Source organism: Bactrocera neohumeralis, chromosome 2 (assembly GCF_024586455.1).
Source record: "Bactrocera neohumeralis isolate Rockhampton chromosome 2, APGP_CSIRO_Bneo_wtdbg2-racon-allhic-juicebox.fasta_v2, whole genome shotgun sequence".
NCBI classification, from domain to species: Eukaryota; Metazoa; Arthropoda; class Insecta; order Diptera; family Tephritidae; genus Bactrocera; species Bactrocera neohumeralis.
In genome coordinates, this window is record NC_065919.1 from 9,441,065 (window position 1) to 9,452,699 (window position 11,635).

The 11,635-nt window shown below is 37.2% G+C and overlaps 1 protein-coding gene across 1 annotated transcript; it reads left to right on the forward strand.

Annotated features, from left to right (window-relative positions):
- The first annotated feature begins 2,734 nt into the window (after positions 1-2,734).
- On the forward strand, positions 2,735-4,765 carry LOC126767831 (uncharacterized). Its single transcript, XM_050485498.1, has 4 exons — positions 2,735-3,180; positions 3,258-3,423; positions 3,499-4,024; positions 4,148-4,765. Exons 1-4 carry the CDS (start codon positions 2,792-2,794, stop codon positions 4,330-4,332), a joined length of 1,266 nt encoding a protein of 421 aa, XP_050341455.1. The 5' UTR covers positions 2,735-2,791; the 3' UTR covers positions 4,333-4,765.
- The last annotated feature ends 6,870 nt before the right edge of the window (positions 4,766-11,635 follow it).

Sequence of the window (11,635 nt, forward strand, 5' to 3'; positions counted from 1 at the left end):
TTATTTTGCATAACTATCGTCTGAACAAATATTTAAAGATATTTTATAGTAATCCAGAATATTAAAAAAATATTCGTACTGTAAACGCCTCCCAAAATTTTGAAAGTGAGCATAATTTTTCCAAAACGCCAAAAAACATCGACTTGAAATTTTCATATGACTTTCTTTGATAAATGTTTCCGATAATGATCGAGGGAATAAGGGTTTCTTATTATTTAGATTTTTAAACCAATCTGAAGTAAAAATCTTTCACAAAAAGTACGTTTATTTTAAAAACCCACCATTTCTTTCAAAGTCAAAATCTTGACTTGTGTGTTATTTGTTTTTTGTCTTCATATTATTTGTTTTCGTATTTAAGAAAGTTTTAAGTAAAAAATTCCTGCTCATTCCAGACAACTGTTTTTGGAGGAGATCCACTCAGAGATCGGCTAAGGCAACATGGCAACACAATATTTTTAAATATTAAGGAAGTCATGCCGTGGAACGGTTTCAGAAAATCGTTTTTTTTTGTTTTTTGCATAAATCTAATCTACAGCAATCATAGCATGTGTTGGTAAAGTAATTTACCGAAATCGTGCCGTACAAGATATTCTTTTCCACGATTACACCGATTGCTCTCAAAGTTTAAGGGGTTAAGCTCATGTGACGGGTTTCAAAAAATTAATTTTTTATTATCTTATTAAATTTTACAACATCTCTAAAATATTTTCCTAAATTTTCAAGTTGATCCGAGTAAACCAAGTTCTAAGTTAAGTTTTTCTCAATTTAGATTATTCTGTAAGGACTCCTGCCAACGTCGGCGCATTTTTTTCCGAGGGGTCACCGGAAATGGCGTCGCAATGACCGAGTATAAAATATTGTTATTCAAAAATTTCAAAATTTCTTTGCTAATAGTGTATGTTTGTATCAGTAAAAAATTCTAATAAAATATGTATTTTTTTATATGAGAAAAAAAGTTTTGAAAAAATGCAGTTTTTTACCCGAGGAAACCCATGTAACCTCATAATTTTAAATTAATTGGCTCATGTGGATATCTAAGAATGGCAAACTAAGATTTCTGAGAATATATAAACCGTTTTTTTCATGCTTTCGACAGTACTCGCCGATATGAAATTGTGAGTTTTAATGCTTCAAAGCACTAAAAAAAAAGTAGTTTTCAAGATTTTTAGAAAAACCTAGTTCTAGGGATAACCATCTATCTACAGTTTAAATTGATATTTGTCTTTTTTATTTCTGGTTAGCCAGTCTGCTGGAATCATGGTCGGCGTTTATCTATGTCTTTTCTTCATGGGTGCCATTGTAGCGATAATAAAAGTTGGAGGTTCTGTACTTTTTCATTTCACTATGAAAAAATCGGAAAAAAAAAATTAAAATCGACCGTGACACGGAATGTTCCCTTTAAGTACATGATATTTTGTAAATGCCCATTTTTTATATTTACAACATATTTTTTTTTTGGATTAAAATGTACCTTCGAATAATAAAAAAAATCTTAAAAAAATGATTCTACCTTGCAAATGCATATAAACCCTTAAGCAGACTAAAGTTATTGGGATAATTTGAGTTATTTTAAGTAAAAATTGATCTTGAGACTTAGCTAATTAAAGCTTTCGATTAGACTAAAATCGAGATGAAATATAAAATCGCGCTGAAATATAAAGTCGAGCTGAAATATAAAGACGTTTTAATCAGAATTCTTAAAACCTAACACAGCATAAGTTAACTTATGCTGCTTTAGTATAAAGCGCTCATTAATACTAGTTACGATTTTTGAAATGAAATTCCGATTCACATACAGACACACGCCTTTTAATACAGCGTAATTTGTTCGCAAAAAACCGCTATGCGTTACCGCACCTCTATTAACTGCCATGAGTTGACTTTTCTGCATTTAAATATAGTATGTAGGCACGCTGACACTGATAAATCGTGTGCGTTTGTTTAGAAATAGCGTGTAAGGAAAATACTAAATAAATAACTGCTCTAAGCAAATATTAAATTGTACGTACTATGACAGTATGTTTATAACCGCCGCTGTTCATTGAAATGTGTTCAACTAATTTGCTTGGGTGTTGCGCATCTCATATCATTCATATCAATGTAGAGACGATGCTATAACGAGGAGTGTATGCATCAGCATTGGAATTAAGAACATAGTACACTGTAAGTAAACCGAAGTAAATATAATTGAAAATAGGGTTTCAGTAGTAGGGGTTCCAATTTCAACAGTATTATGTAATTTGGAGGAATAGTTTTGTTCTCCGTAGAATAAGTGACTGGTCTAACTAATCGCTGGGCCTGTTCAGTTTTAACCAAAAGTAAATATGCTTGTAGAAAAATCCCCGTTTTTAAACATATTCTACTTATAAGTTCACTAATCCTTATCCGTACAGAGACATTGCCTCAAAATAAAAAGTTTTCGTTGAGACTTCTCAAGCGAACTATGGAACTATGTTGATGATGGCAGTAAAAGCATTACTTCATGAGCCGTGCATTCACGTTCCGCTCGGCTTTGAGCGTCTACTTTGCGGGCACACAAAGAAATTTGCTTTTCACTTTGTTTTCTTTCTCAGTGTTTCACTTAAACTTATTGCTGATCATATTCAAAACACATACAAGCAAACCGTTAACAATAGGTGACAGACTCAAGTGGCAATAATGCTGCTGAAATTGTTTATTTTAGAAATATCATCTCGGCCGTCGAATTTATATAAATGTGAGTTATTAGCCGAGACTTTCCTCAGTAGTCGGTCATTGCTGCAAGCTGTAACAAGTCAAACAAATCAAGAAAATGCCGCCAAATAATAGCCAAAACTATAATGCTGATGAATTGGAAGCACCTGCGTGGTTGAACGATGAGTTCTTCACCAAAGTGTTGCGTAATTTTGAGACCGATGCCAAGGATCTACAGCTACTCAAAACGGAACTGTCGCCCGCCACACTCAAAGGAGATCACTACGCGAGTGTTATGTTTCGTGCTGTTGTCGAGTACGAGTGTGATGGCAGGCAGAAGACAAAAAGGATGATTATGAAAACAATGCCTGCAATGGATGGACACAAGAAAGATATGTTTGGAGATTCAACAATATTTGAAATTGAAATTGACATGTACACGAGAGTAATACCACGTTTCGAGCAGATATTGCGAGACATCGGCGATGATACAGTACTCAAGGCACCGTGAGTCGTATACACACTGCTATACTTTATGTTAACTCATTGTTGGTTTTTTTTTTTATATACATAAATCTCCACAGCATACTCTTCCATGAGCTAAGCCCCAGAAAGATTATAATCTTTGAAGATATTGTACCATTGGGTTATGAAGTGCTGCGCGGCCGTTATGCAAATAGTGAGGAGATCAAGCAGGCCTACCTGAAACTAGCCAAATGGCATGCCATAAGCTACAAAATAAATTTAGAGGTGAGTTTATTTACATATATATAACTATGTATTTACATAAATAAAATAAAATAATTTTATCTTAATTTGTTTAAGGAACCTGAGTATTTTGAAAACTATCGCCAAGGCCTACTCTCCATGCCGAAAATTGAGGAAAATGAGTTCATGTCGCAAGGCGTTGATCTTTTAATTCGACAACTAGAGACAATGCCTACAATGCAAAATTATATACCGCTACTGGAATCTGTACGCGAAAAGTTATTCAAGGGCGCCATTGCCTCCTTCAGGGAATACTTCGATGCGCCAAAGGATGATGGTCTCTATGTGTTGTGCCACGGTGATTTCCACAGCAAAAATATGATGTTCAAGCATGATCCGAGTTCGGGAAAATTATTGGATGTGATGTTATTGGATTATCAGTTGTCCTATGTCGGTCCAATGATCAACGACCTAATTTACTCGTATTATATGCTGCTGAATTCAGAGCAACGTGAAAACTTTCCACAGTGGCTGTATTTCTATTTCACACAATTCAAGGAAACACTGCAGAAAATCGGTTTTGAGGGGCAAATTCCGAACTTGGTGCAGCTGCTTGAACAACGTACGCAGCAAAAATATTTCGGTAATCTAATATACCATATACTATACATATACTCAATGTGCTTGAAAAACTTTGATGCCTAAGCTAAAGCATGCTCTTTTAACATAGCATTTATATTTATGTTCCTTCTATTTATATTCGCAGAGCTCTTTCTCCTTACCACATTCCTACCTGCCTGGATAGCCTTTCATGGGGGTGATACTGGCCCAGAAGAACTAATGACGTGCCCTGATACCCGCAAGCGTATATATGCTGGCCAAGAGTTCCTCGAAGAATTGGAAAAACGGCTGACTAAATATTTGCATTTAGGTTATTTTGAAGACAACTAGAGCACCACATATTAAATATGCTCTAGTTGTAATAATTACTTCAATTCCGTCAATAAGATATATTTACATACATGAGCTATGTTTATATGAGAAGGACACCAAGAAACCGACATAGAAAACCATCATCAATCAAAAAAATTTAATGGGAAATGTAGGAAACTTCAACAGGACAGTATTACTTAGTTATAATTATAACGGAAATTTAACTCATATGTGATAATATGTCAAAGTCAATAGCATAACCAGGAAGAGGCAATATACGGCAAGTGGGTAGCACTAGTTTATGATACCAAACTACTGATAAAGAAATAAGCAAACCTTAAATTAATATCACTATACTTATATCGGTTTAGTAATAAGTAAGCTGAAGGTGCTGCTTGCTAAGTTGTAGTACTTCTCAAGATTTAAATAAATGTTCTCCTTTAATATAAAATTCTTTATTTACACTTCCAATTATTGTGTCGATGGAGACCAATGAGCATACACTCGGCGCAAGTTGGAGAGGTTGTCGGAGCCTCTTGCGGTACATTTCCCAGTTTATATTTATAGGATTTCTATGAGAGTTTCTAGCGGACATTCTCCGACTAGACTGAACCCGATATACTTATGATCAGAGAAGGAGCGATCGTCAAAGACCCTCCAGTTTGCGATCAATGGAGAAATTGAGATAAGTGTGAGATGAAGAACTTCTTCCCTGCCTGTTACTAATGATCAGGTTTTCGCCAACAATGAAATCAAAAAGAGACGCACCTCTGTTATTGGGGTCCGATCTGCCCCAGATTGAATGTCCCCAGTTGGCGCCGGAACAATGATGGCACAGGTTCCACTTCGTGATACTTCAGCCAAGGTCTTCCTGACCAACAAAGGAGGTGGTGCGGCATGTATGCAGAGATTAACCAGAAAGCTTCGGTGTCACTCTCCAGCTTTGTCGTCACCATATCAGCGTTGCTGAGATTGGCAGATTCACATGTTGGAGATTAGTCTGGAAGAATCTCATCCTACAGACTCTTTTCCAGAAGCGCTCGACCCGCATCTCCTCAAACAGCTGTTCAATACTGAGGACGGAGTCGCCATTTGACGAACCACCTATAGAGCTCGTTATGTCTCAGGTCGTTCTCTGGACTATCCTTACGAACCCATAGCTTATGGCTCTCTTGGTTTTGCTGAGAGGACCGACGGACTCCACATTTAGCAAAATCATCGCTTACCGATATGGTTCTCGGTTCACTGCAGCCTTAATATTCTCCAGTCATGCATTCGCATTGACGGGTTGCAGTATCTGAGGATTTCCTAAATTTCACTCTCTGAGGAAGGTTCAGCAGGCAACCAGACGGGAGCCCTAGGGTGAAGCGGAAGGTATGCTTTTCCACAGCCTGCAGCCTGGTGTTCCTCCATACCTCCCCCACCCGAGCGATAGAACGGCCGATCGCTCATCGGCATATCTAATGAGCTAATGAAGCCATGGTTCCATCCGGCACTCTCAGACCTTGGGATGACCCAGGGCTTCTTCTGAATACCTTACGGAAGACTGAGCCGCCGCTACTCTCTTCCACTCCTCGCGGGAGACCGCACCACCCTCTGTGTTGTTATCGAACAGGCCTAGCTCTATTGAGATAGGGTTTTTAGTGATTTTGCTAAAGGTTCGAACGTTAAATTTATATAGGTCTTTTTTCAAGGGAGGCTTCTCCCTCATGCGACCTCTGTCGCTCGACCGCAGTCGTGAGTTATGTATGGCACGTTGCATATTGACTTCTATAGTTTGAAGAGAATCTTTTTTGTTATTGCTGTAGACCAAAGACTTGAAATAATCCCACAAGAAGTACCTTAATGGTGATAAATCACAACTTCTTGGGGCCATCCAATGTCACAATTTCTTAAAATAATCGATTCTCCAAACTTTTCTCGCAATAATTCTCTTGTTGCACATGCTATGTGGCACGTGGCCCCTGCATTTAGCCACCAGATGTTGTCAAGATCAACTTCAACCAATTGCGGCCATAAAAAGCTGGTTATCATTGATCTATGCCGCTCTCCATTGACAGAAACAGTGTCAGCAGCTTAATTTTGAAAGAAGTGCGGACCGATGATTCCAATTGACCAAAAACCACTAAAAACTGTCAATTTAGGTGAAAGTAATGGTTGTTTATGAATAATTTGTGGATTTTCTTTGCACCAGAATCGACAGTTTTGTTTAGTTATTGCAGATGAAAGTGAGCCTCTCTGGAGAAGATGAATTTCTTAAAAAAATCGTGTTCGTTTTCAAGTTATACGTATTCTAAGGCAAAATCAGTGAATTGACAACGTTTACGGTAATCAAATGGCTTCAGTTCTTGATTGAGAAAAATTGTACACGGATACAAGCCAAAATCCACCAGGTTGTGGTGTAAGACAATATCAATTTTTGAGAACGTTTTCGAATTGCCTCCTTCAACAACACTTTCCTAAACGGCAATATTTTCATTACTTTGAGCTTTGAAATTTTGTAAATATTATTAACAAATATAGGCTTAATTTAAGTAATTTGCATAATGTCAATAATCAGAAAATGCTGTACATGTACTATATACGAGTACATAAATAAAGTGGTTTTATATTAGTAAATTGAATCGAAAGACAAATAATATAATAAAGGAGCAGGAGACGTTAATAACGAGTAGATTAAACTGTTCAATACACAAGCACATAACTTCATAAATACATAAATACATAAATATGTAGCTAAAGTTATTGAGTGCGATTTCTGACTTCAATGAAGCTGTCAATTTAATAGAGACATTGATTTCCTTTTATGCTTACATCTTATTTTTGAAAGACGTCGCCTCCTTTACTGCTGTTAAATGGCTGCGGGCATAGCTCGTATTCTAAATTGAATTTTACGATTATTTGATGGTCGCTAATATCGCTCGGAAAATCGGCAGACTTTCATTGGCATTTATTATCGAATAGATTTTTACAGTTAACATTTGATTTATTTGTCTTGCGGACATGATTTTTCATTTTTGTTTGGTTTTTGTTAGACTGAATTTGACGTTTCTACGCCATTAAAGAAGAAGAAGTATTTGATGTTTATTATGCCACTATTCAGAGATTTTTTATCACAACTGAAGTGAGAAATTTTCGGGCACTTTGATTGTGTTTTTTTGATTGTGTTGTCTATTTCAATAGAAATGCACTTTGAGTTAGATATTATTTTGGCTGTTTGATTACTGGGTAATACATAATATATAAGTCGGTATATGTTGCGCTTAAGTTAACCGACAGGCAGCAGAGTTTGGACCTTATACAAGACACAACTATAGGAGAGACAGTTATGCAAAACCGCTTATGTGTTGCAATTCGGCCTCAAGCGAGACTAAATCACATGCGTAGCACGACTGTTGCGGCCGTGATTGCTTCAAAATGCCGTTGCATGTGAGATATGGTGATTGATAAGCGGCAGCAACAGCAGCAATACCAGCACCAACTAGCTCCTGTGCACAAGTATGTGAGCAATGTGCGGTATACATATGCTTGTCACTTGTAGCACTGTCTTTTGGATACGCACGTACCTATAGATTCACTTGTGTTATGCTGCTAATGATGGTTGCTGTTATTGCTATTACGCTACTGACAATCGTCGCCGATAAGAGGTCAACTTGCTCTCACAGCTTACATAATTGAAATTGATTAGCAGGTTGTTACAGTGATACGCAGCTGTCGGCAATCGAAGGTATGGCCATCAACCACAACAATGCTGCACTAACAATGCCATGGGTATAGGGAGTACTGCTCTGCAAGGCTGTCGGTGTTTATGGTATTTGTGATAATCATCTCATCAGCGCCACTTGTCGGTTTCTGAACAATCATTGAAACTTGTTGTTGATCGTTTGTGCTTGCCGTTGATGTTGTGAAGGTGAGGGCTGGTGTCGATTATTACACGCACGTGGTTGTTGTCATCGTGTGCATGTATGTGCGTGGTTTTTATGTTGATATTTGCTCGCTATCGCATCGTTATGCCAATCAAGTGCTTTTGGCTTCTCCAATAATCGTAGATTTGAACACATAAACATATTATCGTGGTTATGACGTCCAGCTCTGCAAGCCATCTTTACAGCAACTTCAGAAATAGAGATATTTGAAAGACGTTGCGCACAACCATTGCTCCAGTTTGAGAAAATTCTAAGTTTCAAGGTTATGGACATACGTCGAGCAACTGCAGAAGAGCGATCTTTAGTATCGTAATTGCTTTGTTTGCAATATATAAAAATTGTGTTTTCATTTTAATAGGATCACTTTGCCTTTATACCCAAATCAGGGTATATTAAGTTCACCGTAAAGTTTGTAACAACCAGCAGGAAATCTCAAACACCTTATAAAATATATATAGTATATAAATAATCAGCATGACGAGTTGAGTCGATTTGGCCATGTCTGTCGGTATATACACGAACTAGTTTCTCAGTTTTTGTGATATCAAACTGAAAATTTGCACACGTTCTTTTCTCCCCAAAAAGTTGTTCATATGACGAAACCGCCGATATCGTATACAAATAGTATATAGGTGTCATACAGGCTGACCGATGCAGTTCTTGTTTTTTAAGATCATTTTTGGAATTATGAAAGATATTATTAAGGTTTTACTTGTTTTAATTTTAATGCATGCCTATGCATGTTGATATTCTTGGAGGCCTGCTGTCAGTGCCAATCACCTTCGCATTGAATGCGAGACATTTGTTTGTACATGTGCATATCTGATTAATTGTCTGACACAAAAGCAAACATGGCAATAGCAACAGCAACTGCGCGCCCGGCATGCCAACCATAACCTCTGATAAAAAGAGCCTTAACAACAAAGGCTTACTATAGCTATGCCTGCATGTGCGAGCTGGACTTTCTGCTCATAACCATATTGCACATTTAGAAAGCCATAAACGCTCGTGCCAAATGGCAAACAACACTTGTCGAAGATTTATGACAACAACAGCTGTAGCGGGCTACTGCAATAACAGCTTGGTTCCTGTTGCTTTGAGGGAAAATATAATGCAAAATTTAAGTTTAAAGAAGTAAAGAAGGGCTAAGTTCGGGTGCAACTGAACATTTATATGATTGTAACTTGCCAGAATCAAAGCCAGGGATATAACTTAAGGTGTAAAACGTCAACTAGAAACCAAGAAAGTCTGAAATCAAGCAATACTGTATATAACTCATACACTAACCGACATATTCAGCATAAGATTTGTTATACTAAAACATGTTCCCTGAGTTTCATTAAGTTACCTTACAAACAATCATCAGTCAAACGTTCGAAAATCCTGATATTTTATACATTTCTGGCACGAAGATAGAAGAGTTGAAGAAGTAAGGGACACGCATTTGCAAACAAGAAAAGAGAGAGGCCGAAATGCGTGAGAACGAATACCTTGACAAGCTGGCCGGTAGGTGTAATACTCAAAAACTCTACGAAAAGATGCGGCGACTAACAGAAGGTTTCAAGACCGCAGCATACTCTTGTAGAACCCCGAAAGGTGATCTAGTGACTGTTGCGCAAAGCATACTAAAATTGTGGAGAGAACACTTCTTCAGCCTGCTGAATGGTAGTGAAAGCATAACACCAGAAGATGGTGAACAATCAATGATGATGGAGCAGAAGTTCCTGAGCTCGAATATCAATTACTCGTCTGAAGAACAACAAAGTGGCGGGGACCGAAGGATTTCCGGCTGAGCTCTGCAAACACGACGGCGAGGAACTGATAAGAGCATGATCACCTGTTACTGGTACTGATGAAATACCTCAGGGCCACTTCAACTTCATCAAGTAAAGCAAACTGTAAAGTTTGGAGGTTGATGTTTAAAGATTTGATTGTATTATGCTGTATGGAGTTGGTCCAATTGTTAAAATCGATGGGAAGATGAAAAAAGAACAACATCTGGGCATTTTGAAAGAAAATTTATCGATTGCTATGGATATGGTTCACTCGTGGGAAAACCGGATTATATGCCAACAGGACAATGATCCTAAACACTCTTCGATTTTAGGACGAAATTGGTTAAAATCGCGATTTTGTCAACACTGAAAAGGTCTGCGCAAACCCTGTATACATAGTACTTATGGAGTTTTTTGAAATGCATGTACGAGCTGTAGGTGCGCGTCGATAATGAAGGGCACCAGTTTTCGCCAGATTTCATAAAAGTATTGTATGAGAGCATGCCGGGGCAGCTGAACGCGTTAAAAAAGGTGTAAGAATTGTGGACGGACTACTAAAGTAAAAGAGAAAATCTTATTCTTCGTATGAAAAAGTGGAACAATGCAGTTTCGCCACATTTTTCTTATTTTAATGTTTTATGTTTTTATGTTTCCAGTACGTCTTCGATCTAAAAGAAATATCACATTTGAAATTTTAATTATAAATCAAAATTTTTTTTATTGTTGGACGAAAATCTCTTAATTGTTCAAACTCTGGCAAGGTTCCACTACTTTATATTTTCGTTTTGTTTGTAATGCCTTTCTTAAATTAAAATTAAAAAAATTTCGTTATTTTTTATTTCATATATTTTAAAAGCTTTGCATCTTTTAAGCTGCTTTTGTTTATTTCAATGCCTTTGTTTCGAGCCTTATACATTGCTTCCTGCTGTTAAACAATATAATTGCACATTAATGCAGAATTTGCATGGTTGCGCACCGGAACTCAATCTCAGCCGCAAAACACAACACCAACATTAAGGCAAACAACATTTGGCTAAGCAAATAAATGATAAGAAATTTGCTTGAAGGACAGTAAAAGAAAGACAGAAAAAATTCATAATGAATGTAGCCAAGTTGAAGGCGAAAAACGTCAAAAAGGAAACATGCTAGTGTAGCGGAAATGCAAAAATACATATGTTTGTATATATGTGAACCCACATGTGGCTTGTAACTGGTGGGAGCATAAGGAGCTGACACCCACGTCATAAACTCGTCTTTGCACGGCTAAACACATTACATTTGTGTATATGTATGTATGATTACGACATGTATATATTTTTATTTCTTCTGCTTTTACGCGCCTTTGGCTGGTATTGGTTACATTTAATTACAGGCCAGCACGCACACACTCAAAGCGTCGAGGCTGACATTATAAGTGCCGTATTTATAACCGCATATCGCATGCACACCCGCCAACAGGACCTTTATAGCATCCGTTACAAGCGAAATATCGTACGCTTCCAGTCATACATACATACAAATATACAGAAATACAAAAATACATACCATATACACAGCTTCATGCGTCAATGCATATATGTAAATGTATATGTAAATGTGTATTGCGGACCTTTAATTTTA

Bases quoted from the DNA above. Each gene is read 5' to 3' on its own strand.
- LOC126767831 (XM_050485498.1), top strand. From the start codon at position 2,792: ATGCCGCCAAATAATAGCCAAAACTATAATGCTGATGAATTGGAAGCA. The intron at 3,181-3,257 runs GTGAGTCGTATA...AAATCTCCACAG, and splicing joins GATACAGTACTCAAGGCACC to CATACTCTTCCATGAGCTAA. The intron at 4,025-4,147 runs GTAATCTAATAT...TTATATTCGCAG, and splicing joins TACGCAGCAAAAATATTTCG to AGCTCTTTCTCCTTACCACA.